Here is a 25,806-nt window from a genome sequence, read left to right as displayed (position 1 = left end):
CGAAGTCATAGGTCAACTTACACCTCGAGGCAGTGTCAGCTTACTGGGATTTAAAGCATTAGAAAAGGTGGGTAAATACGTATGCACATATACTCCAATAACAAAATGAACCATGCAGGATGAAGAAAACCAGGTTTTTCAATTATTATCAGACGGGAGTGTGGATGTTTCAGCATCACTGACGTCATCTATGAAATATGTATACTGGAGCAACGATCTGAAGTGGGCAGATATGGTGTTGATCGCTACAGGGTGAGCAACTTCTTAAACAGTCTATGTTTGGCCAGTATTGCCCTTCGTACTCAAAGTTATATTACTTTATGAAGAGAGGAAAGAGCCGTATCCTGTATCGACAGTGTTTTGACACTTTGGTAAGGGCACAATTTCATTTTTGCCATTTTGATCTGAAGAGGTGGCCCTACGAAGTAAAATTCCCTGCGTCTAAAAATTAATTAATTGATTAATTAATCAATTTATTTACTTATTTATTGTGAATACTTTCAGGACCCTGTAGTAATGAAGAAAGCAGTGCTATGAACACAAACGTGTGCAGTGAAATAACAGAAAAAAGAACGTTACAAAGCATTTTCAATGGCGATCTTGAATTTTCCTGTATGTGCAATAGCAGCAAAGGAGGAGGGAAGGTGGTTCCATTCCCTCGTTCTTGGGACAAACGAATCATGATACAAGTTAATGGGATACGATGGCACACTTACTTTGAAAAGTTGATAGGGTCTAGCTAAGACATTTTACATGGAGAAACAAGAGTGACTTGGAATACTTGAGTATAGTGGTAGATGTTGTGAAGAACAGTCAGGCAGGAGCATTTGCAGCGGAAGGAAAGGTCTGGTAAGTTTATTATTATTTAAAAAATAATACGATTCCTAAGCACACCTTTCTTCACCCTTCTCAATACAGGGCAAACGTGATTTTTAAAGATATAATTCACACGTTGGAATCTATGTGAACGCAAGATTTCTTTCAGCATCTTAGAAAATGTGCCGAAAGTGTTTCCCTTCTGCTTCGCGTTTTGTAACACAGCGTTTACCTGCACGCAAGGCTAGACAGCACGGTGCCTAGGCCCCTACCACGCGGCCCATAACAAATAACGCATGGTTAAGCATGCGAATTACCACAAGGAGCAAAGCACATATAAAGATAAGATGTCGGGTTCTGCTCACTGTCAGTTTCCCATTTTCCCGGTTATCTCTCTAATCTATGCGATACTTAATATATGTCGGGCATCACTGCCTTAGTAGAATTAGGAATGAAGATGAAAACGAAACAACTCTAAAACATGTTTACACAAAGACCACACCTGTTCAAAAATTCCGTGCGCCCATAACAGTAAATGCACAAGCAGACATCATCGCATATAAGGTCGTGAAGCTAATAATATTTTATGATCACATCAATCAAACAGACAATGAAGCAAAAGCAAGCATCGGGGAAGTTAGCTGTAATTGAAGATGACATGTAGGAAATAATAAAGGGGCCAAGAAAATGGACGAAAAGATAACGTCTCACCGGTGGAAGCCGAACTCACAACCTCCGCGTTACGCGTGCATTGCACTATAAATTGTGCTGCGGCGATGGCTACGAAACCGTCCACTAACTTGGGGCACTCAAAGAATATTGCAGGTCATCCATGTTTACAAAGAATGCGCTTGCTCGCTCCGGGCTGTCAGTCCGAAGGCATATCTTGGTCGGGCCGCTGACTCGCTCAGAAGCAATGGATCGGAATGGTTTGCCATTTTTTGTGGGTCCTGACGTTGACGATAAGTCACAAGCGCATTTACGTGCGTTTAGTCCAATACTACAGTAACCAAACTGAAGAGTTACTGCTTCAACGCGATATCAGGCAAGTACACGCGCCCAAATATTTAACTGGCGTGTGTGAGCGGCGACATATCCTTGCGTCAGCGTCGGATGGCGTGGCGAGGCTGGAAACAGTGTGAGGCTACGCGCATGCGGACAAAGCGCGCTCAGCTGGCCCCATCGTCCGCTAGGCTGTTCCTTCTTAAGGACGTCACCCCGCATTATCGCACTTGAGACGAATAAGCAGCCTGAGTAGGCGAATGGTTTCACTCGCATTTTAAATTTCCAAGATCAGCGTCGTAGCCACCAAGCAAGGCAATACAATATAAATAAATGAAACGTTTTCTTTTTCTCATGTGTAGAAAAAAAAGGGACCAGTTGTCAACACACTGCATTCTTTGTGCTTACGAGCGCAGGTGAAGCCATAGAGAAAGAAATTGAGAAGCTACAAGACCGCTGTGAAACTTCACTGATGCTGCTCTGCACGACGTGTTCACGGCAGTTTGCGACGGTTATCAAAATGCTCCCCGTATACCTCAAGGGGAAAGACAAACAAAATTGCATGTTATCGCAAAGGAAAGCGGCTAAAAACTCGACCTGTCTCGCGCATTATTTGTGAGAATCGTAAGAAATATTCTGTGTAAGTATTAAAAATATTGCAGCACTTGGCCTGCATCTGAGTGAAACAAAAGAAAATTGAGGTCGTAAGTCATTTTACTATGCGCTCCATTCTTGCTGAAATGCTAAGAAACAAAAGCAATGGTGTGACCAATAATGGGCGCACACAGGTCGTTCAGTAGCGGCTGAAGTCACCGTCATTCCCGACCAGGGCGGACATGCATCGTGGCAGGGAGTCGTAGAGCACCGGCACAAGTGCACTGTCGGCCTTCAGCTCTTCCCACTGTCTGCTGGTGGCCTCCGACAAGCCATCAGGAGTAGCGGTACGGAGGCCCATTTTTGACATGTTGGCTTTTGAAATGCCCCAAACATTTTCAATAATGTTCATGTCTGCGCCCTGGGGCGGCCAATCTAGCGTCATCAATACATGGTTTTCGAAGTGTACGGTCACTGCGTGTGCTGTATGAATCGGTGAAAGATCATGCTGTAGCAGGAAATCTCCATCTCCGTAGGGTCCATCCAGCACGTGAGGGAGGAGCTGGTGGTCTATATTGGCAATATATGTTGCGCAGCACAGCCGACCGTCAATGCGGTGAAGAGGCCCGAAGCCATCCTTCGTGATGACGCCCGACACATTTACAGATGTTCGGCCACTTGCCTTGAAGTCGTGGACGTAACGGGGATCATAGCTTAAAGAAAGCAGCATTTAATGCGCATAAATGACAGCGGATAGCAAAATAATACCTTGTATAATAAAACAAGCCACCAGAAAAAAGACAATAGTTATTGATTTACCTTTTTCCGACCGGCCGGTATACTTTTTGTTTCTGGTCCCACTGAGTTCAGAAGGTGCTGTCATCTGTAAACGCAAAGTTTCGCCAATCGTCGACGGTCCATTGGAGGTGCTCTTGAGCAAAGGCTAGCCTTTTTGCCCTGGCACTGTCGGAAAGTAGCGGCTTCTGCGCAGCAGTCCTGTTTCTGATTCCTGCTTCCCTTAGCCGTTGCTTAATGAATTCATCTAACACATTAAGGCCGAGAGCAGCCCTTACTTCACCATCTCTGATGAACGGGCTGTCACTAGCGCAGGCAACAATCTGCAAGTCTTCTTCGCTTGTTTTTCTGGTGAGAAAGCGAGGATCATCTCCAATCCGTTCTTCGTCCCGGTAGGCACGTGAGATTCTGGCCACTGAAGCTGGAGCCACTCCTGTTGCTTTATCAATTTCCTTCTGCGAAGAGGCGCCTATTGATATTCCTATAATTTGAAGTCTCTTCGTGTGAAACGACATGACATTTTGGTAGCCGTTAGAAGCTCGCGCGAGCACGGCCTGTAGAGCAGCTTCACTGAAGTTTCACAGCTGTCTTACAGCTTTACCACCGCGTTGAAGATTAAATATAACGCAGTGTGTCGATAACTGCCCTTTTTTTTCTAGACATGAAGAAAGCGCTTACGTTAACAAGTAACAAACGAACGATCCATGCTCTTTGGTTTTTCGCATGATTGAGCGTGTTCGGTGCATCTTTATATTTTATTTCCTTGCTTGGTTGCTACGACGCTGATTTTCGAAACTTAAAATTCGAGCAAAATGATTCGCCTACTCACGTTGCCTATTCGTCTCAATTGCGATAATGTGGGGCGACGTCCTTAAGAGAGAACAGCCTAGCAGACGATGGGCGCAGCTTAGCGCACTTTGTCTGCATGCGCTTAATCTCAGACTGTTTCCAGCCTCGCCCCGTCATCCGGCGCTGACGCATGGAAATGTCGCCGCTCGCGCATGCCAGTTAAAAATTTGGGCGCCTGTACATCGTGTTCACTGCTTACTGTAAGTTCCTTTCGGTATGTGTATACAGCAGTGTTTATCTAAAGAATGTGAAGTTTTTATTACAATATATTGCATTCCCCACACCAGCACCTCCCTGATTCAGAGTTGCTAGTGCATATTCTAACAGCTGCATGACTCTTCATTTGCTGCACCGGATATTTTACATTTGCAGGCGCCAGTTGGCCTACAAAGGTTCTGGCAGAAATTTCCCTGTAAAAGGTATGCTTTCTTTAAGCGCCGCATATGATATATCTTTTCACTTAATCTCACTAAATGGGATGCAGTTGCAGCTCTATTATCAATTTCCAATTGCAACTGACATTGAGTATATACTGGTTGGAGACCAAAATAAAGCTAATCTTATTTCTCATATTAGGGCAGCTGCAATTACGCGAAGGGTGTCTCACGGTGTACAACACGAGGTTTTCTGCAATCTCTGCATAAAACATCGCCGCTGATTATATTGTCATGCAGGGACGGTTAAGAACCTTACATTGCGAAAAGTCTAACGCATTAATTCACCTATTAATCTGGCCAACTTGTAAATAATATCACTATGGGGTTCAACGCGCCAAAACCACATTGCGATTACGAGGCACGCCGTAGTGGAGGACTCCGGAAATTTAGACCACCTCGTGTTCATTAACGAGCGCGAAATTCTAAGGACGCGGCCGTTTTCGTATTTCGCCGCCATTGAAATGCGGCCGCCACGTTTGGGACTCGATCCCGCGACATCGTGGTCAGTAGGCCAACACCGTAGCTACTCAGCAACCACGGCAGGTATTTGGCGAACTTGTGCAGCCCAAGAAAAACAAGTCACATACAAATCACAACAACATTGACGAGCACAGTCGTCGGACATCGAAACTTCATTCACGGGTAAAGTTCTTCGGCTATTTGTGAGTGACTCATCGTACATTACAGCATTGTCACTATGCTGTAATGCTGTATAAACTTCTAAACATATGCTTACTAACTAAATTAAGAAGCGTGTCGTCATGAGCACAAAGGCAAACATGAACACATCACACTCCATGACCGCGGATACTCGCTGTCAAAATGCTGGAGTAAGAAAGCGTACATGGCAGCAACAGTGAGCGAATTTAGCTTCGTGCTGCCTATTGCTTGAACGCAGATTGAGCGGCCACAACATAGCGCACACCAACCTGTGAGCCGTCATTGCACCTAGACTCGGTGCTCCATCGCAGATCGCTTTCAAGATAGGGACCGCGAGGCCGCGCCATATGCAGTTGTTGCTTAGTTCTTTGCCGGAGTAGAACGCCCCTTATCGCCACCCTCTCCACGGTGCTATACATGCAATGAAAGATGGCGTGCTTCTGCCTGGCTTCAGTTCCTTGCGTGCGCCAAATTTGGCCACCATTGCTGGCTCACTCATCGCGCGCTTTAACTCGCACATGCAGCATACGACGCGCAACAACGAGGTTGTCGCCGTGGCACTTTATACAGAACATTGCGGTGACAGTGACGCCAGAAATGCGCCCGGAGGCTCCATATTATTGCTATGCCAACCCACGGGCGGTCATCAGGGCTTTGGACCGAGCAGACGGTCTGGAGACCCATGTTGGCGAAGTCGAAGACAGCCGAATAGACGGCCTCCATCTTTAGCCGGACGATCCTGGTAACATTGCCAGAGTTGTTGGGACGAGGGTTATCGGCAGTGGAAGATGTCACCGCGGCATTTGGTAAACGGGCAAACTGTTGGTCGTGACGTCGGCTTCTTGCGAGTTCCAGGTGGCGGCACTCTTTGATTACAGCGTCCACCTTCGCCACATTGTTCAAGACGAGCAAGCTGAAGGCGTCATCGGCAATGGCTTTGAGAATATGGGAAAGCTTGTCTGGCTCAGTCATGTGTGCGCCAACTTTCTGGCATATGCCAAGACGTCTTGAATGCACATGACCTAGGGCTCTGTGGACATGTGGAAGCGGCTGGATAAAGCTTTTTCCACGACAAATTGGTGACTGTAAGGGTAGCCGAACAAGACTGTGGTTTTGCTTAAATTTATCCTAAGTGGCCGTTACATGTTCGCGTGTCCGAAACGAAACTCGAGGTGTACCACATAGGTAAAAGGCTACGTTGGCGAGCATGATAGGATGCAACCGGTTATTGATGCTGACGTGTTCCTACAGGCTGATCCAATCCTCGGCGTCTTCCTCATCTTCTCTAGAGAATACGCTAGGATCACGGGGAGCGGAGTGTGCGGTGTTAGGTCATGGCCGGGAGCCGTAGGTGCAGGAGATGCAGGTGTCGGAGCCGGTTCGGTCGATCGGTGGACACCGGGTAGCATGATGGAAGGTTCGACGTACCGTCCACTGTGAAGCTCCGCGACGAAGTAGAGCGAACGCCCACCTCTATCAGATATGCTACGCAGGAAGGCGCAGACAGGAATATTATATATATATATATATATATATATATATATATATATATATATATATATATATATATATATATATATATATATATATATATATATACCAGCATAATATGCCGCACTCCGCCTAGAGGCAACAGCCCGCGCTAGCGTCTAGTCTTCGTCATCGACTTCACCCTACTGGCCTCTTGGTCATCATATATATTGCTACTGGTCCCTGCAATATCAAAGGATTCCACAATTTGGCATCACTGCTGAACACTAGCTTGCTGTCTATAATTTGCGAGTGTCGACTGTTAAACGGACATGTTTACACACATTATAATATCACAATTTGTTTGACTTGTTCAAATGCGACATTTCCACAAATGTGCTCAACATCTAATTGGTGCATGCATAACCGGTAGCTTCTTACACTCTGATTAAATCTCCGCAAACCTATTACTTAGCTTACTTGTTTGAAACAGGGGTCACTTTGCTGGGCGGAGCCTGCAGCGTTTCCAAGGTGGCGTTTGTGTCGGACGAAGACAACCTTGGTAGCAGTTCCACAGCTGCCCATGAAATATCACATGCGTAAGTGCTTTACTGATGACCCGTTGAAATTTGAGAGTCAGTGCTTCTCTATGTAATAGGTAATTTTGCATGCATGGTGGACACTTTTACAGAGAAATATTCCCTCCATTTTCACTGGTGCACCGGTGATTGTGGCCGCTGTGGCAATGAGCTGTGACGTCTGGCAGTTTCGAGAACTTCACGGTAGAGTGATTTAAAGGTGATTTTCAGCAGTGGGAAGGTTTCAGTTGACATACGGATAAAGCTAAGATACCTAGCATGCTTTGGCAATGCAAATAAGTTTATACGCGCCCTTCACCGAGCTCTAATCGAAAGTCCCATGGTTCCTAGACGGATGTTCTGCCAATGGCAGAACTGCTGCTTTGCGTTTTCCGCAGGATTATATTAAGGCGGAAGCCTTTATTGGCTCATTGTCAAGCTCATCTGCTATTAGCAGAAACTGTTACAGCTTTCCGGCCACCAGTCTGGACTCCTCTGTGTCGTGACGTCACTGTCACTAGGCACAGGTGTGCGCCTCCTGATTGGCTCGCGTGCGTGACGTCACTGTCGTCAAGTGCGGGTGTCGGGGTGGTTCGGCGCCGCGTGGGATGTCTCATCACATCGGCACGCGTGGCGGCCGTTTGTTTAACTGTGCGCCTTGATGTCACTGTGATGAGGTGCTTGAGGTAGCCTCCCAATTGGGCGCTGTGGCCTGACGTCACTGTCGCTGCAACAGTTCGGCGCTGCAAAGCAGCCATCCTAGATGTGGACCCACTAAAGCAAAAGAAGTTCACCCGCCATGAGTTGCAAGCCGACACCCTCCCCGATGACAGCTTTGAAATGATGAACTCAGAAGACATCGAAACGATAGACATAGGTGTAAACGTCGTTGCAGGCATTTATTAAACAAACAAACATTCACATAAAAGTGTACGAGTTGTGTGCCTCCATGGTGTTTCCGACGTAACAAATCGCCATTGGCAATGGTGTCAGGCTTCCGCCGTTTCACACTTTAGTCTCGACAAAGTGTCTTCCGTTTTTGTGCTATAATTCACCTAACAAGAAGATTACCTCAACGGCTTCTATAATATGTAATGTAAGAAATACTGGTTTCTTTCGCGTAATGAAATAAATGTTTGAATTACTCAGGGGCTGGTTATGCAAGGGTTCTTCTTACATTTCTATTAACATCTGGCTGTAGGTATCCTGACTGCAAGGTCAGCGGAGCAGACTAATATAGGCATACGGTTATTCGACTGTGGTCGAAAGTGTCACTCTACCACTGCGGTGTAGCATCATGTATTTATTGTAATTTATTATTTTGGATACCTTCAATCGCCAAGGCGTTGCAGAGGGGAGTGGGTGACAAAGTATAAACAAAGAGACGAACAGAATACTTGTCATCGTGAAACTTCATTTGTTCGCTGCCTTCCCAAAGCTTCATGAGATTAATTTCCTGAGGGTAGTCAAATGTGTTCGGCACCAGCAACCTGGACAGTGCGTCAGCATCGGTGAGTAGAACACCGGGTCGATGAGAAATGACGAAATCAAACAGTCGGAGATAATTTACACATCTAGCGATGCCACTTACAGTGGGCCACATGCGACTAAAAGCGCCAGGACTTACATCAGACGGCACTGGGAGCTAATAAAAGATAAACAGCACTTTGAGCGTTAGTATAAAAAGTACTCAACGTCAAAAACTGGCCATATATTGATTTGAATAGCGCAACGAAAATTTCTAGTTTATGTTTTTTGATGGAGATCAACGTAAAAGAAATCGAAAAGTAACGTCCTTTCGGCATTTTCATTAAAAATGAGGAATAATATTTCAGCCTGGCAGAAAAAGTGGCATGCTCACGGATGTCGTAATGTTGCAGTGACAGGGAAGTAAAAAACAATAGTTGCTCAATATGTTTAGCAATCTTAGACACCCACTAGCCCGGAAACACGTTCTTCTGAAGAAAACACTGAGCAATTTCAATGTCTAGCCAAAGCCCTTGTGCACACTGAACCCGGTGCACGTTTCAGAAACCTAAGGGTTCAAACTTATGGCGGAGTCTCCCCCTTGGGCTCTCCTCAAAAGCACATAATGTTTTGGCGCGTCTAACCTCATAAAATAGATGATGTTCTAAATTTGGGAATAATTTTTCGTATGGTGTTATTTAAGCAGCAAAGCTAGTACGTAATATTGAGTACCAACGACCTATCCTTACCACGCAGGGCTCAACCTCTCCTTTGAAATGTCGTTAGCATTATTTGTTTGTTTAAGGTATTAGGAGCCTATATATGTATGTACGTATTGTAAGGTGGAAGAGGAGGATGACGCGAGAGGACGGCTTTCAGAAGTGGAGGAACAAGAAGTGAGAAGAAACAGCAGTGATGACAGTATAACTGACTATTCTTGGTGCCGCTACAAAATTTGGGCAGTCTACTTCACGACCCTGTGTTAATCGCCTGATGGACCATGCTGTTTGACGCTCTGAAAAACACTTTTACGTCGCACGCATTGAGCAAGAGAAATATATAGCGGAAGCTTTTACAGCGAAGCTGTAAATTGCTACGGTTACGTGCATTGTTGTCCTCCGTGAACAAAAACTATCACGATCAATCGCTAATGCTCGCTTAAGCATTCATGCTCCCGCAAGCAAGCGAAACTTGCATTGGCTCATAGCCTCCTAAGTCATAGGCTACAAGGACTCCGCGAAGTGAAGCAATCAGTGCTTAAATTCTTTCCAATAACGCGCACGACATATAAAATAGCATGACGAAAACTGTCATCATCAATGGCTCATACCCACGTAAAGAAGCAAAAAAATGCAATGATTCAGAGTCGGGGAAAATTAATGGCTACTCACTTTGCGTGAATTAGCTGCGATGACACTACCCCTGTTGTTGTTGTTGTTGTCAGTGATTTCAATGTGGATGTGTCGGTACTGAAAAGGAAGCTGTTTGTGCGTTCCATCTGCCAGACGTATTCCCTGCGATGCCACACCGATCCTGCCCAAGCGACCACCCAGCGGCGTACGTGCACCGATTTGACATTATCAAAGAATGTGATTGAACATGCGAGTCAAATAATGACCACCGATCAAGACAATAACTGAGTTTGCGTACCTTTCCTAACGATGGTGACCTAGCAAGTCATTAAATGAGTTCGTATCTTTGCTCAAAATTGTCACATCTGTGTTGTGTGCTAAACAGCTTCGTTGGTTAACCACCTTCACAGGAAAAAAATCATGCTCATAATTTTTGATATTGCTCTACAACTTTCACATTCACACTTTCGTCGAATTATAATAGTTGGGAAAGTGAATAATTATTAGAAATTATTATGTAATCCGCACACTCTGTATGATCAATGGCAGAAAGGATATCCTAAGTCCCGTAAACGGCATGAACATTTACAAGTATATATTTGCAGGCTCGGAGCTGCTGAAGATGGAGAGGGAGCCAACGCAAATTGCCCACTCAGTGATCGTCACATAATGACCCCTCTTCATCCAAACAGTAAATTAACCTACTCGAGATGTAGCCTGGCATCCATCAATGCGTTCTTGAGGCAAGTTTCCTGTTTGTCACCCTTTGTGCACGTGCGATAATTATGAATGCAGTACAAAAGGTTTCGACCAAGTTGAGAATGAGACTTGCGTTACTCAACGAATTTGTGCGCACGAAAATGCAACCGTCTGACAAATAGTACGTATTTTATAAAGACAAAGCTTTGCAGTCTCACTGTGTACTGCTAACTACTGTAAGCTAACATGGCGGCACGCTAGTATGGCTGTGTGCTCGATATCATCCCATCAGTGCCACCATTTTACATAGGAGCACGTTCCTTACTTCATTTTTCTGCCGCACTCCGTTTAAGCTCTTCACAATGTTGATACCTTCTTCACTTATACGTATCTTACGTAATCTGTTTTCGCAGGAAGCCTGAAGCCATCTGCTTGTTCGGACGATCGAGGTCCGCCCTTGATGAGAATCCACTACTTATGCAGCAAAGGCGCGAAGCTTGTCAAAGCTGCCTGAGCCAGTGCCAGTATATCGAGAGTATTGCGGTGCGATGCTTCTCTATATGAAATTCGCGTGGATCTACGGTATAGAAGCTGCGCGTACCGGTCTACAAAACTAGCACGCTGCCACTTTCAAATTACTCATGAATGTTGTCTTGTCGTGGCCATACAAACACACACACACACACACACACACACACACACACACACACACACACACACACACACACACACACACACACACACACACACACACACACACACATATATATATATATATATATATATATGTACATATATATATATACGCGATATGACCTAGTTAACCCGGGTCCAGTAGCTTCCAAAATTCTGAATTTTTCCTTCACCATTCTTTGGCAATATAGTCATAACGAATTGCCTGAATTTTATTCTGCTTCTAGTATGAGCTCAAATGCCAAAGTGCGCATCGCGCTTGAACATGTCATATTAAAAATTTTACAGTTCGCTCACTCCACAAAGATTTACTCCAGTTATTCTTGTCGCATTTTAATGCTGTGGCGCAAGACGATAGATTGCTAATTGAATGAGGTCCCACGCTTTCCGCGCGCAAAACAGCACTGATCTCAAAAGGGATTTCATTGAATCAGCTTTAGTCTATGGCCGACTTGCTGACAACAAAAATGTGCTAAGGCACCGGCGTAGCTGTTGGCCGCCCTTCCGAGCACGTACTTTTGTCATGCTATTTTAGAGCATTGCTCACCGGTGGCAATAAAAAAAATCCCACTGCAGTGAATCACAAAATAAATTGCTGCAGAACCCATCTCACGATGACTGTCAACGTTAATGCACTCGGGCCGGAATCTCAGTGACCCATATTCGTCCACTGATTTATTTCGAACCCAGTTCCCACAACATAGCAGCCCGATGCCGCCCATTCAACCAAGGATTATTAGTGACGCTGGGAGGCGGGGTAACGGTTACATATAAACAGATAGACACAAACACCACACATGAATGGTGCTCAAGGCCGTTTAAAAATCATACCACAATAAAAAAATTGCTGCGAATGTCTTCTGGACATGACAGGATTGTGCTGGTCGAGCACCGCCAGCATGCCAGAAGGTAGGTGCTTGCGATGCAGATTTTTTTGTTTAAAGGTTCAGACAGTTCTCGGAGGCATAGCCTGCGAGAACCCAATTGAGCACAAAGCCGTTTGTTTCAAAAACGCCGACACAAATTTCTAATAAACCTAGAAAGAAGATAAAACAGAATATAAGAAACGCACTTAGGGCTAGGATGGTGTTAGCAGTACGTGAGTCCAGGCTGAGCACGACTGCAAGGGCGCATAATAGTCTCGACGTGGAGAAGCGGAGAGAAGACGACGAGAGAAGTGGCGCCGGTCTCACCAAAGGTCGGGGTGTTGCACCGTTGATCGGGCGACCAGAGCGCAACAGCTCTGGCTTAGAAACGGAGGGCCGGTGGCTTGGCGGCACAAGCAGATGGCGGTGGCGTTCTGGCCAGGCAGCTGGGCGTAGAACTCAGGCCAGTAGCCCGACTGCTCTCGTCCTACACACGCGCGCAGAAGCTCGCTGGCCTTGGGCACCAGTTCACGATCAGGTAGAGTGGCGACGCACAGAAACGGGTTGGCAGGAGGCCCCAGACGGGTGAAGTCCTGGTGGCTCGGGCCTGGAGCCCAACGGCCTGTCTAGCCCGACGGCCTGCCTTCAACTGCAGGTCCGATGGCCGACCTTCTCTAGGCGTCGCTTCCTGGAGCTCTCCCTGCGGATCCCTTTTCTGCCAGCACGCCTCGCTTTTGCTCCCCCTCTCGCCGATTTGTCGTTTGCTCATTGGCTGTTTGAAGCTCCGTGGTCTCTTCTGATTGGATTGGCCTTTTTTCTTTTTGTTTCTTTTCTGGCACCGCGTGTTCACGTGCGGGACGCTCTTCGGCGTTGTCGTTTTCTGTCCAGCACGGAATTCGCCTCGTCGCGCACACTATTGGTCGTCTGCTTCTGGTCCTCTGCCACAACCGCACCGTGTCGCGCATACACACATCATCACAGTGTTCTTCATAGAATTCCAAACACCCGTAGTTGCCGACCACTAGGAAGCGAGCGCGCTTGTCATCTGTTTGCATGTAGGCATGCGCTGCCTGCACTCTTCCATCCCACAGCACTGGCGGAATCTCAACTATTTCACTAAATCTTTGTTGGGGACAAAAGGCACCCTGAGACTCTCGCAAATAGCTATGGTATCATGAAGACCCAATGGATTCATATAGCAACACAACATGCTGCGAGCGTTGGAACGATTATCTATTAGACGTGTTAAGGAGTGACGCTACTCTTCGCGTTTCCTAACAAAACTCGCTGCTGTCTAGCGCCGTCGCTGCGAAGCCTGCTTATGGCCTGCGATATGACTGTGCCGGGGCGTGGGAACGCTTAGAAATGCGTCATGATACAACCCGGCTCCTCTCCGGCGCGCCTTTCCAGACATGCTCTGTCATCTAGTGGGGTCGCCTGGAAGCCCACGCGCGGTCTCCGAGACGAAAAGTGACGCGCCGGTACCTGCGGACGCTGGCAAGAGAGAGAAAGAAACAACGTTTACTGATTGCTTATGTCAGCCAGGCTGTTCACCTGACACGCTACTCGTGGTGCAACGTGTATAATATGATATATACAGTGATATTTACTTAGCAGCACATACACTTACGCACACACACACAGACGCATATATATATATATATATATATACGAGCCACTTATGTTGCACGAAAAAGACGCCCGTTTTGTTGACAAACCTTGGCGCATAGCCACTAAGACGTCGCATAGCAGACGAAACTGCGTAAACATTGTATATGAACACTTTTTCACATTTCCCCCAACATTTTTGCTGGAGACGTGGGGTATATGCGAAGGAAACCACAGAGCTTCGCTGCAGACACCTTGTCGGCAATACGATCATGTCGACTGACGCTGACACAGCCTCGCCTACCATATCCGTTGTCCTGGCCCAACTCTGAGGCCCGGGTACCTTCTCCGGTACTGACGCCATGGACGTCGAAGGCTGGTTAACCGAATACGAGCGATTCAGCAAGAACAACCAGTGGCGCCCAACCTTTATGATGGCTATTGTCATATACTACTGGAAGAAAACTCGTGTGTTTAGTTCCAAACACACAAGGAGAAACTGACCATCTGGCACACCTGCAAGCAAAAACTGGAGGAGCTCTTCAAGAAGCCAGTCAGTGCCAGAGAGCCGCCAAGAAAAACTTTGGTGCTGCGCCCAAACGTCATCTGAACGACATGTCGTGTACATGCAGAATGTGTTAGCAGTGCGTCAGCCGGTTGACGACAAAATGCTTGAAGCTGACAAAGTCAGTCACGTACTTCAAGGCGTCGCCGATGAAGCCTTATTTTACTAGCATTTGAGGACATCATAAGAGAGTGCCGGCGTTTTGAAGAAGCGAACAGCCGCCGCGGCGCGCCGCAATTCGAGTGGCTCAATTACACAGCCGTACTCTCAACGTGTGAGGAAGTCCCGATACCTGGTACCGAAAGTTCGCTGCGTCTTGTGCGGGGTGAGATTGAGGCCGTATCTCCATCTGTTACTCAGAACCGTCCTTACAACGAGTTCTACCCGGCAGTATCGCTGATCGATGCCGCCGTACGCGCGAAGACCTGGCGAACGCAGGCATTCATCCAATCTGTGCTATAAGTCGGCCGGCGGTGAGCAATTTGTTTCGACCTCCACGCCCACAATCGGCCTATCCGGGATACCGCAATACTATCCTCTCGCGCACTCCTGACAATAAGCCAATATGTTTCAACTGTAATGGGATAGGTCATAATTTCCCCCATTCTTGCTTTTACTGGCCTTGGTCTCCTCGTCCTGTTTACATGCACAGCCCGGAAGACAGTCGGTCCTCCTCGTTTCGTTCTCGCAGTGACCCACCGCACCGTGATATTCCTGCCCCAACTCCACGCTACTACGCCTCGCCTTCCCCACATAACCGGCGTTTACGCTTTTCGCTGCCTCGTCACTCGCCGTCGCCACACCCTCGTCATCTCGGACGCTGCATATTATTGCTTCAATACCCATACACAATCAACTATAAGTCTAGGCGTTCGTATCAGGATGCCGGCTGCCTTTCTCGGGACCCCGTCCATGAACCGGAACCTGCACCAAGTGATCACAGTGCTTATGTGCTTGCCATGTCTGAACTCAGCATTGCTGCTGAACAAGGCCGTGATCCAGTGCAACGCAACATTATCGACCGTCTCAACTCCCAGGCTCCTGATGATTCTCCACCTCTTTCTACTACACGATGACATTTTACATTGTCGCAGTTTGCTTTCTGATGGCCCAAGTTCTGATGCCCACAAAACTCCGCTCAATGGTTCTGACCCAGCTTCTTAAAGAGCTAACTGCGGGACACCTTGGCATTTCCCGCACTTAGGATCGCACACGCCACCGGTTCTACTGGCTAGGCATGGGGCGCTCGGTCTTGCGTTACGTTGCATCTTGTGGCCTTTGTTAGCACCGAAAACAGCCACTACTCCCGCCTGCTGGCCATCTTCAGCCTCTCGACGCTCCATGAGTCCTTTCATCGCACCGACCTCGACTTGCTTGGCCCATTTTCTCTGTCTGCCTAAGGAACTAGATAGTTCGCCGTCGCTACAGACTATGCGACGCGATTCGCAATCACCCGGTCTCTTCCCACCAGCTGACCGAAAGACGTTGCTGACTTCGTACTCCACAAAGTCATTCTCCAGCGTGACGCACCTCGGCAAATCCCATCTGACCGGAGCAGACAGTTTCTTTCAAAGGTCATTGAGGCCATTCTACGGTCTTGCTCGACGCAACACAAACTGGCCACGGCGTACCATTCACGGACAATTGGCTTCACGGAATGACTGGACCGAGCAATTACCGACGTACTAGCAGTGCACGTGTCATTTGGCCCACATGGATTGGGACACTTTATTGCCACCTATGACATTCGCTGATAACACGCCAAGACATGAGACACCTGGTTATTCGCCTTCCTTTCTCTCATTCGGCCAAAATCCTACGCTGAAAATGGACATGTTGGTGCGTCTTCCGTGTGTCCCCCTACCGAGGATGCTGAAGAGGCCATTACCTATGCTGACCATGCGCGTCATGTTGCCCGCGCTCGTTTCAGTGAGCCCCAGGTCCGCCAGCAATCTCGGTACAATAGTCATTACAGCCCCAGTTGCTGGACAATAAGATGTGTCAGTGATCGCACTGTGTCAGTGATCGCACCTTTTGCCGGTTGTCCTGTTCATCGAAAATTAAATCGTAGCCAAGCTGGATCGTTAAAGTCAACCCGCTCGCCTCAAGTCTCTTACAATGCCGGAATTGCTAGTAGACATGTGGCCATAGTGCTGGATTTTGTATATCTGGTTTACAATGCTGCACATGTGGTGAAGGTCACTCTAACGGTGAATGTATGGCCCGAGAAGAGAAGTGTTGCCTTTGTGGTGGATCACACGCCGCTCACTATTCAAGCCGCCCAGCTCCATTGTATGAAATGCAGGTGTTGGAAAAAATTGACCACTTGAGGTGTTCTAGGAGAGAAGCTATTGCCACTGTTACTGACAGTGATCACGTGTACACGGGCGTTACAGCTCGCTAACTTTCGTTCACAGACGCGAGTATTTCGCAGGTAGTTGATGCTGCAGTTGAAAAAGCAATGGAAAATACGATGGAACGAGTAGTAGGAAACATGTCTGAATACATACCTCACGTGGTCAGTACCCAGATTCCTAATATTCCTCAGATAACACGAGTAATGATTCCCGACACCTCCACGCTGCCGTGTATTAGACAAGTAAAAGATAATTATACCATTGCCGCATTTCCTTCTCGAAACAGCCACGAGACCTCTGAGTCTTTTTAAATGCAGGCCAGAATCATACGCTAGATTTGCACGTCCACACACACGTTGAAATTGACGCAGGGGCTCAGAAACAAAGCCAGTCCCAATGAACCGAGTTTCTCCTGCCGTGTGTCCGCTCAAAATAAGTCCAAAAGGTCCACGCCCAGTTAAGTTCTCAAGAACAACATTTTAGAGGAGGTTGTTGTTACTGCAGTACTATCCTCAAATTAGGATCCTTGAGAGCACTGAAAAGGAACTGTCATTTCATTGTCGATCTGTCGAACTGTCGATCTGCAGCCTGTACTGATTTACATTTCCACACTCTTCAAACTATCTTTGGCGAGGATTTATATGGTTATGTTCCGTGTATTTTGCTTCTCCATCAACAAAACTATCATCATCAATGTCTCTACCCAGTAGGTCAGAGACCAGCGCTTGGAGCATTGCTTTGAATCACGCATACAACAAAGAACAGCATGCGTTTCAATAATGAACAAGCTTTAAAATACGTCCGAAGCACATAATTAATGGTAAGGCGCTCGGGATAGCGATGTGACGCACATAGAGCACGCTTCAAAAATTTCCCGTCAAAGATTACTGTTGCGCTAGCTGCAGCGGCGGCACCAGCTTTCGACGCGGGGTGTGACGTCCCTAGCCTTTTATGTATAAAGTAACCAGCCAGCAATGTGGTTCCAGCACCGCTATGAGCATTGGCATGCTGGCAAAATTGCGATCACTCCCCTTTCTGGCATTGCTTTAACATAGCACTACGACCATTAATCTAAAGCCATAAAGCATTCCATACCCCCCTCAGTGGTGGCAGTGATATTTTTCAACAGCTTCGCTAGTCAACCACCTTCACTGATTAATTTTTATAAGTCTTCTAGATCAATTAAACGCCCAAATTCATGAGGTGACGCCTGTTTTTGGCAACACCATTTCTATTAACGTTCACTTGGATTATATTTTACCTAAAAATGCAAAGTCATTATCTTACCGCATCCTATGATCCATCTTAAATTATTACTTTTGAGCATACAGATCAAGACGGTTATTGCCGGTGGCGCTTCCCAAAATACACAAACGTTCCGCAGTGGTCGTGACGTAGTCTCGGTCTCTGGGCTCCTTTCTCACTGCTTCCCGTGGCTCGCAGGTATTGCGAGCTTTCAAATTGTTAGTGCCTCTTCATTTCGCTTTGGCTATATTGGTTTGGGTACCAAAACGTAAGGACCTATTTCTAAAGGAAAGCGCAAATTCGTTGGCGAAAGCGTCCCGGAATGGCCCAGTCAATGAAACTTTACCACCATCTGCTGTAATCAGAGGGGCTACATTTTGGAAGCAAATGATGCAGAATGTATTACATGCCTCTTCATTAAAATTCGTGAAATTTTCGGCACTGGTCGCATCATTGAAATAGCAAAATCTGCCAAACCCGAGCTCTAGAAATCGCAATCACTAGACTACACTGCCGAATTTCATTTCCAAATTTTTACCTACTCAGAGCTGGTCTGTCTCCTTCACGAGCTGTAATTCTTACAAGGATCATCAAAATTCATCAAAATATAGATTACTTTCTCATTGACTGTCGAAGGTATTCTAACCTGAAAAAAAAACCTTTGCAACGCCGTTCAGGCTTCTTAGGCATAATTGTTTAAAATTTACTACCATTAGGGCCTCCACCCTCTTGCACAGAGACAGGAAGGTTGGCGATGCCATTCAGGATTTTAAAGCAACACGCACTGTGATGGTGCGCGTCCGAAAATATTTTCTGCAGGAAGGCCCGGCATTGGTAGATGCCAGTCTGAAGCTGCCTGTACGTGACTTCTTGCGCTTTATTGAGTGCTTTCTGCGGTAGCAGCGTGGTTCTCTTGACCTACTTATAGTGCTGACTGAGATGGTTGTGTGTGACAAGGGCATCGCGCTCGCTCAGCCGTCCTGCCGAGAGAGAATCCAGGCTGCCAAGGTGATTTATGTTTCGTGCGGCCTCGTGTGCCGTCTTGTTCAGGTTAGGAATATTGCAGCATTCGTACATATAGGCAAAGCAACGAATGTTTCTAAATCGCCTGTACATGCGTTAAATAAGCGTCACTACAGGAATGCTGTCTGTTGCTACATTGTAGCAGTGCTATTCGCATTTCTGTCGACCGTCATTGTGAGATTATTACTGCCGTTGTTTTCTTTTTGTCGTGTGCGCCATCTCTAGTGGACATTAAAAACGGAAGACACTTTGTAGAGACGAAAGTGTCAAACGGCGGAAGCCTGACACCATTGCCAATGGCGATTTGCTGCGTCGGAAACACCACGGAGGCACACAACTCGTACACTGTTATGTTAATGTTTGTTTGTTTATTAAATACCTGCAACGTCGTTTACGGTTATGTATATCTTCTCCATATCTTCTGAGTCCATAATTTCAAAGCTGTCATCTGGGAGGATATCGGCTTGCAAATCATGGCCAGTGATCTTCTTGTGCTTTAGTGGGTCCATATTCAGGATGGCTGCTTTGCAGCGCCGAACTGTTGCAGCGCCATTTGTGGATCAGGAGGAGACGCGTCTTCCATCGCGGTTTCGGGGTGTAGTTGGCCATCCTCATCATCCATTTCGCTTGATTGACTGGTACTTGCTCGGCTTGCCGCGGCAAGATGGCGGTCACTGCGCTTCCGAGCTTCATTTGCCTTGGTACCCGGAGATGCAGCGACTCGCTTCAAACGCATTGCCTCTATTGCGTTGGCCCATCGCGTTCCAGGACTATGTGATGTCGGACGCGCCTCGCCACCCTGATGCATGCGATGTGTACGCTCAGCCCCTCTTGAGCGTCACTTGCGTTCAGCGGCTGCCACACATCGCTTGTTGGGAGACACTGGTTTGGCGAGACGAGGCATCCTTCCCACACGATACCGCAAAGTGAACTGCCGCCACCGCCGCTGCCACACCATACCCAAACAGACGGTCGCCACGCGTGCCTCGCGACGTGACGCCAGGCCACACAGCGCCCAATCGTGAGGCCACCTCAAGCGCTTGATGACAGGGACGCCAGGGCGCACCATCGAACACACGGTCGCCCCACGTGGTGCGGAACCACCCCGACACCCGCACTTGACGACAGTGACGTCACGCATGCGAGCCAGTCAGGAGGCGCACACGTGTGCCTAGCTACACTGACGTCACGACACATAGGAGAGCAATCAGGAGGCCGGAAAGCTGTGACAGTTTCTGCTAACGGCCGATGACCCTGACAATGAGCCATTAAGGGCTTTCGCCTTAAATAATTGTCGTTAAGGTAGTCGAGTAAATGGTGCTGTCATTGCCGTCCAACCAAGTGTAGTGGTCCCTTCACTTTCTCAGGATTCTATTTATTGTCGACTGCAAAGGGCAATCAAGAATACTGAGCGCCGACTCTAAAATGCTTACGAAAAAACGCCATAGGCACTCAGGTTATTCAACGAAAAAAAACAGCCCATTCTATTAGGTTTCCCGTTTATATGCTGCCCAATAGTTTTTCTGTACTACATGGAGAGTAGTAGTCAAAAAGTTAACTTTAAAAGCTTGTGTTTTTTCGCTTACGCCGCGCTAGACAGTCCTGAGCTTCCTAGCGTTCTAATCTGTGCCTTGTTTGTTTCATCACTCAGACCAAGAAGCCGTGCTACTTTCGTTGCACCATTTCCAACAAAAACAAGGAAGGGGCCAAGATTGAATATTATCAGTACGATCGAGATGGTACACCCTGCAGCAATACGGATCCTTACAAGGTAATTGGTACTTGTATCTATGATTTCCATTTAGCTGTTTGAGGTTGATCTAAATAGAAATAAAAATATGTCCACAACAGTCTTTATGTTAGAGAACTCACCACATAATCACTAAAACCAAGTAGCATCCACGTTACGTTGGGTAATTGCGCTTACACATGTGCTTAAGAAAATAAATGTCATTTACATCGTCATTTATGTTCAGTTAGGCCTACCGTTGTAGCAAGATGTAGTAAGCTTGGTACGAGGATAAATATACTCATGATTTCACGATCCAGATTATATACAAAACTACATGGTATGTACATGTAACAAACGAAAAATTGACTTAAGAAATACAGGCAAAGTCAGCTGCAGCTGGCAACTGCGTAAAACGAATCATTGTTAGCATAATTTGCTCATGAACCATGTAGGTGTGTGTATGAAGTGTGGCTTTCAAAGTTTAAATATTAGAAAACTAAATATCAGCACGTTATACGAAGAAACAATTTCATTGCAGTCAAATATACACAGGCGGGACATTACATACACATGCTTGCATGCAGTACATCATTTACCTATTATTTGTTTCAAATTTCGGTGGTGATCCACAGTGTCGTGTTGCACTCCTGCTGTCTATGGTGCGTCAGTTTCGTCTACTGCAACTGCGAATGGAACCACGCCAAGCGACTCAACGAACAGGCTTGCCAGAGAGAAAAGGAGCCACTTGCCAACGCCTGCGTCGTGGCGCCATGGTTTCAATACGGGGCTTGTGTGCTAGAGCTGCTGTGTTCGAATACTACCGTCGGACAATTTTAGGATTGTTTATTTGAATAATTATAAAACTTACTCTGTTGAACACAAAGAGCTCGCAAAATCGCAACGCCGATTTTGAAGCCAAAAAGCCGTAGTTTAGGCAAATCTACGTACTACTCATCATTTGCTTGCTGGCTGAAGTGCTCTCCTGCCAGCTCCCGCAGGCACTAGCGCCGCATTTCTCTCTAGTAATTATTTTAGGAAACTACAGACTCGACACGGTAAAGTCGTAAGCTACTTCTTCGCAGCACCATTCTTAGACGGCTCTGCTCTCGTTAAACGGGATCCATACAAGAGGCGAGCCACGTAAGAAAAAGTGCCTGGAATTTACAAGAAAGGTTTGCTTTGAACACATGGGTCATTTTAATAGGAATTTGAGAATACAGCTTTGACTTGGCATTTCTAGTTTCCGCTCGTCCATTTTTGTACATTTAGAGATAAAACAAGAAATAAACCACTACACTAATGCTCAATATATGCCCTGCGCACATAAACGTCAATAAGCGTAATTTTAGCTGTGTAGGTAAAATATGCATGTGTAAAAATATTTTAGTGCATTAGAAGGTTGCCATACGTGTACGGATATGTTAAGGGACAACATTTCAAGAACTGTACAGGTGGATAGAACCAGAAATTTCAGTTGTTTCTACTGGAAATGAATCTAATGACCTTGCTTTCCATACTTTCAAGCTTATCAGTATGAAATGAGCAACGTAGTGCCCAGGTTATAGAAGTGTGTTCCAGCACCAACGGCATTAATGTTTTATAAACGGGTAGGAAGGCATTCTCCGTGAATTCCCTTATGGAGCACACTACCTCATGCTGTGTTCCCAGCATTTATTCTTGTATTACATGAAAATTTGTATTGCATATCACGTCTATTTAAAAACATATTCTCAGGTAATAAAAATAATTCACTAGATATTTTAAGTGTCAATGTCATAATGGTTGTTTTTAAACATATTGTCCTTTGTCACGAGAAACTCTAATGAGTGAAGCCTGAGAAAGGGTGTTCTGCAAATGTGTTATTGACAATGCTCTATACGACACAAACTTTGACGTATAGACGAAGTTTTACCATAGTGTTTCTAATTACCTTAACAAAAATGTTTTTATGTCATATTGGATGTCACATTACACAAAACAGATCATGCGGATACTTTATAGATTATTTTACCATTGTCACTTCATCGCTTTTACAGAATTGAAAAATCTATAACTCCTATAACTCCTATATAGAAAAAAGCGATATGAAACGAAGGCTCCCATACAATAACCCGTTTTTTTCATATGTGATATGATCTTATTGAGTATAGTTGTTATGGGAATACGGGGTTTTCTCCAGCAGGGTAAGAACACATATCTATGCACTCTTTTCAATGAAGATGCTATGACAAAGTTGAATCAGTTCAATCAACGTGGAATATCTAGCTCCAATAAAATGTCAGAACTTTGGAACTACGTTACTTTTGTTAGATACCCTACGCCTGGTGTTAGACACTCTATGCCTGACATTGAGATAATAAGATTGGGCTGTAGTTCGAAACAGTTTGCATTTTGGTAGATTTAAACAGTGGCATGACGTTCCAGGCAAGCGGAACGGCAGATCAACTATTATACATATAAAATATTATGCAAGCTACCGAGCAATCCAATACCTTTATAACGCTTCACGCATTTTGACAGTATGTCAGGGTAGGTTCTAGCAGCATCATTAGAATATGTTAGGTACGTTGAGGTATCAATTTTCTAAGACACTGCCCACACCTCCCTAAGCCGTGTCACATGCCAGACGACATTACGTCAGGTCAACATGTCTACGTTTCCTCAATAAATTATCCCCTCTCTCGCCATGTTTATCTGAAGTTCCACCTAAAAAGTGTTTCCAATATAACATTTATCACAGAAGGAACGTGGCCGTAAAAAAATCGCGCATTGAGTTGCATTGCCCGAAACACCACATTCTAGTCTTTCACCATGCATATGTGAGGCGCAGCCTCTGTTCACACATGCGTATTCAAAGTCCCCAATTGCATTCCAATGCTTGCAGAGCAAAGCGGCAACATTTTGCACCAAATGCTTAACATTAAAGATTTTACTTCTGCACCCAGAATAGTTGTCCTTCTTTTTACTCGGGGAAACACCAGGAGGAGAGCCAAATTAGCCGGAGGATAGGAACCATAGCCACATTTGCCCCACCAAAAGTTATGACGCATGCTCTGGCGCGCATGCTGGTGATGCGTGCCACAATACCGATAGGACATGCGACATTCACTGTAGCACAGAAAGAGCAAGCAACGCAGCTGTTGCAAGAAATAGTGTACATGGGGCAGGCAAATTTGTGCTTCTGCATAAATATGGATACATGGCACCCACCACAGTTGACAATAAAAAGAAAGACATTGAAGTCTACCGGGAATCGGCTGAAGAAATAAAGGGCAACATTCAGATACTACAGTGCAAGTGAGTCAGACCCCAGCAATATAGATGGAGGGTTCTACATTAAAGCTAAGCCGTGAAGCTACGAAGCCGCCGTCGAATCGGCTATGGATTGGTATAATAGAGATTGGCAAACAAAAGTGGCAAAAGTATTAAGGGTCGCCATCACTCCCTTACTGTTGGTAGCCTAAGGAGCGAACCTAACCGCTATTTTTCCATTTTGTGTTGTTTATTTTGCGTGTACTGAAGCTGAGAAAACCTTTCACTTTCTTGAAGACGCCCTTGGACGGTTTCATACAGAGGGACTCCTGCAACTTCTTCAAGATTTCAATGTGTTTTTCTAATGGGGAGTGGCTGAAAACTAAGTTTCACAAAAGTCAAGCTGTAGGTTGGAAATAGCAGTCATATGGCCCTCTCGGTCATTTATGTGGTTAATGCGCGTGGCCGCGAAGCTTCTAATTAGATAATGTCCACATTCTTGAATTGAAATATCTCTCAAATTCGGAGGTTATGAAGAAATGTTATTACTTGCGGAAGGGCACACCGGCATGTGCAGTTTTTCATCTACCCTCCGCTTGTCCACACGTCCAGGGTAATATAGGTTAGTTTGAGAGCATTGCGCTTAGTTTCGAAGAAGCAAGTACTATAATTTGTTAATTAGAACCATGTATATTATAATGTAAATTATAGTGAAGTTCACCTCAAGCATTTAGGTAGGTGCGTTTCTTCTCACATTGTTTTGGGCACCTTAAATGGAACCTTAAACGCCAGTTAGATCTTTGAGATGCATTGCTTCTGCGGTAGGAGGCGTACCACGAGGAACAGTATGTTCACACGCGCTGGTGTTCATACCGCCAGAGACCTGAGAAGAAAACGCTCAAGCGCTATAGCTAATTGTGCAGCTTTCTTTCGCTTGCGTCGTGTTCTTAATTCGGGTGTCGATGAATAAAGCAAAAACTTGCCAGTTTCTTTATTCGTTCCCTCGTGGCAGCTACTGGTTTCGAATGTTGTGTTAGACGTCACTGGCTTCGGCATCGGCCAAAGTCATAGTGACAAGGTTGTAACGTTCCTTCACCAGAGTAGAAAGCATAACTAAGTCGGCATTCCATCACCCTAGCACTAATGTTGCCACTCGCGTTATATTATCGCTGTTATGGTGCAAACGCTGGCGTCCCAAAGACGTACACATTTGCGGCACTTCTACGAAGGTATGGGCGATCCGTTAGCGCTGTGAAGAACAAGTGGAACTGCATAGCTAGGTATCTGCTAGTGGCAGCGAAGCGCTTCGCATATGAATGGTTCCCATAGGACGTAAAACCTGCACACTATTTATTTACCCGTGACAATTCTTTTTTGCAATGCAACAATATTGAATTCTTGTAAAAAACGTGGGTTTGTGTTACCCGCCGCGTCATTTCAGTTTCAAATAACGGAACCATAACACCAACTTTTTGAAAAAAAATCACCAGTAAGCTATGGCAAGAAGCGGAATTGCTTAATTGCGGCCACGTGTTATTTGGTTTCGACATGAGCGTATTTTCATGAGTGAAGAATTCAGCGCACAGTTCAAAACGGCGACGCCGTGGATGTACTAACTGTTGGCAGAGCGTACGAAGGAATAAGTCTGATGTGGTTTCAGACTGCGTCGAAGTAGTCGACACAACAATGACCTCCCACTTATTGACATCACACATTCACGGCTATGGGTGGAAACTATTACGGGAA

At 45.9% G+C, this 25,806-nt stretch overlaps 1 protein-coding gene across 1 annotated transcript; it reads left to right on the top strand.

Moving 5' to 3' along the window:
- On the top strand, positions 1-24,975 carry LOC142563313 (A disintegrin and metalloproteinase with thrombospondin motifs like). Its single transcript, XM_075673871.1, has 8 exons — positions 1-67; positions 119-252; positions 4,429-4,475; positions 7,117-7,222; positions 10,626-10,763; positions 11,133-11,262; positions 20,728-20,847; positions 24,886-24,975. Exons 2-8 carry the CDS (start codon positions 191-193, stop codon positions 24,973-24,975), a joined length of 693 nt encoding a protein of 230 aa, XP_075529986.1. The 5' UTR covers positions 1-67; positions 119-190.
- Positions 24,976-25,806: the final 831 nt, after the last annotated feature.

Source organism: Dermacentor variabilis, chromosome 11 (assembly GCF_050947875.1).
Source record: "Dermacentor variabilis isolate Ectoservices chromosome 11, ASM5094787v1, whole genome shotgun sequence".
In the NCBI taxonomy this organism is placed as follows: domain Eukaryota; kingdom Metazoa; phylum Arthropoda; class Arachnida; order Ixodida; family Ixodidae; genus Dermacentor; species Dermacentor variabilis.
Note: the sequence above shows the minus strand (reverse complement) of the source record. Positions and strands in the feature narration are given on the sequence as shown.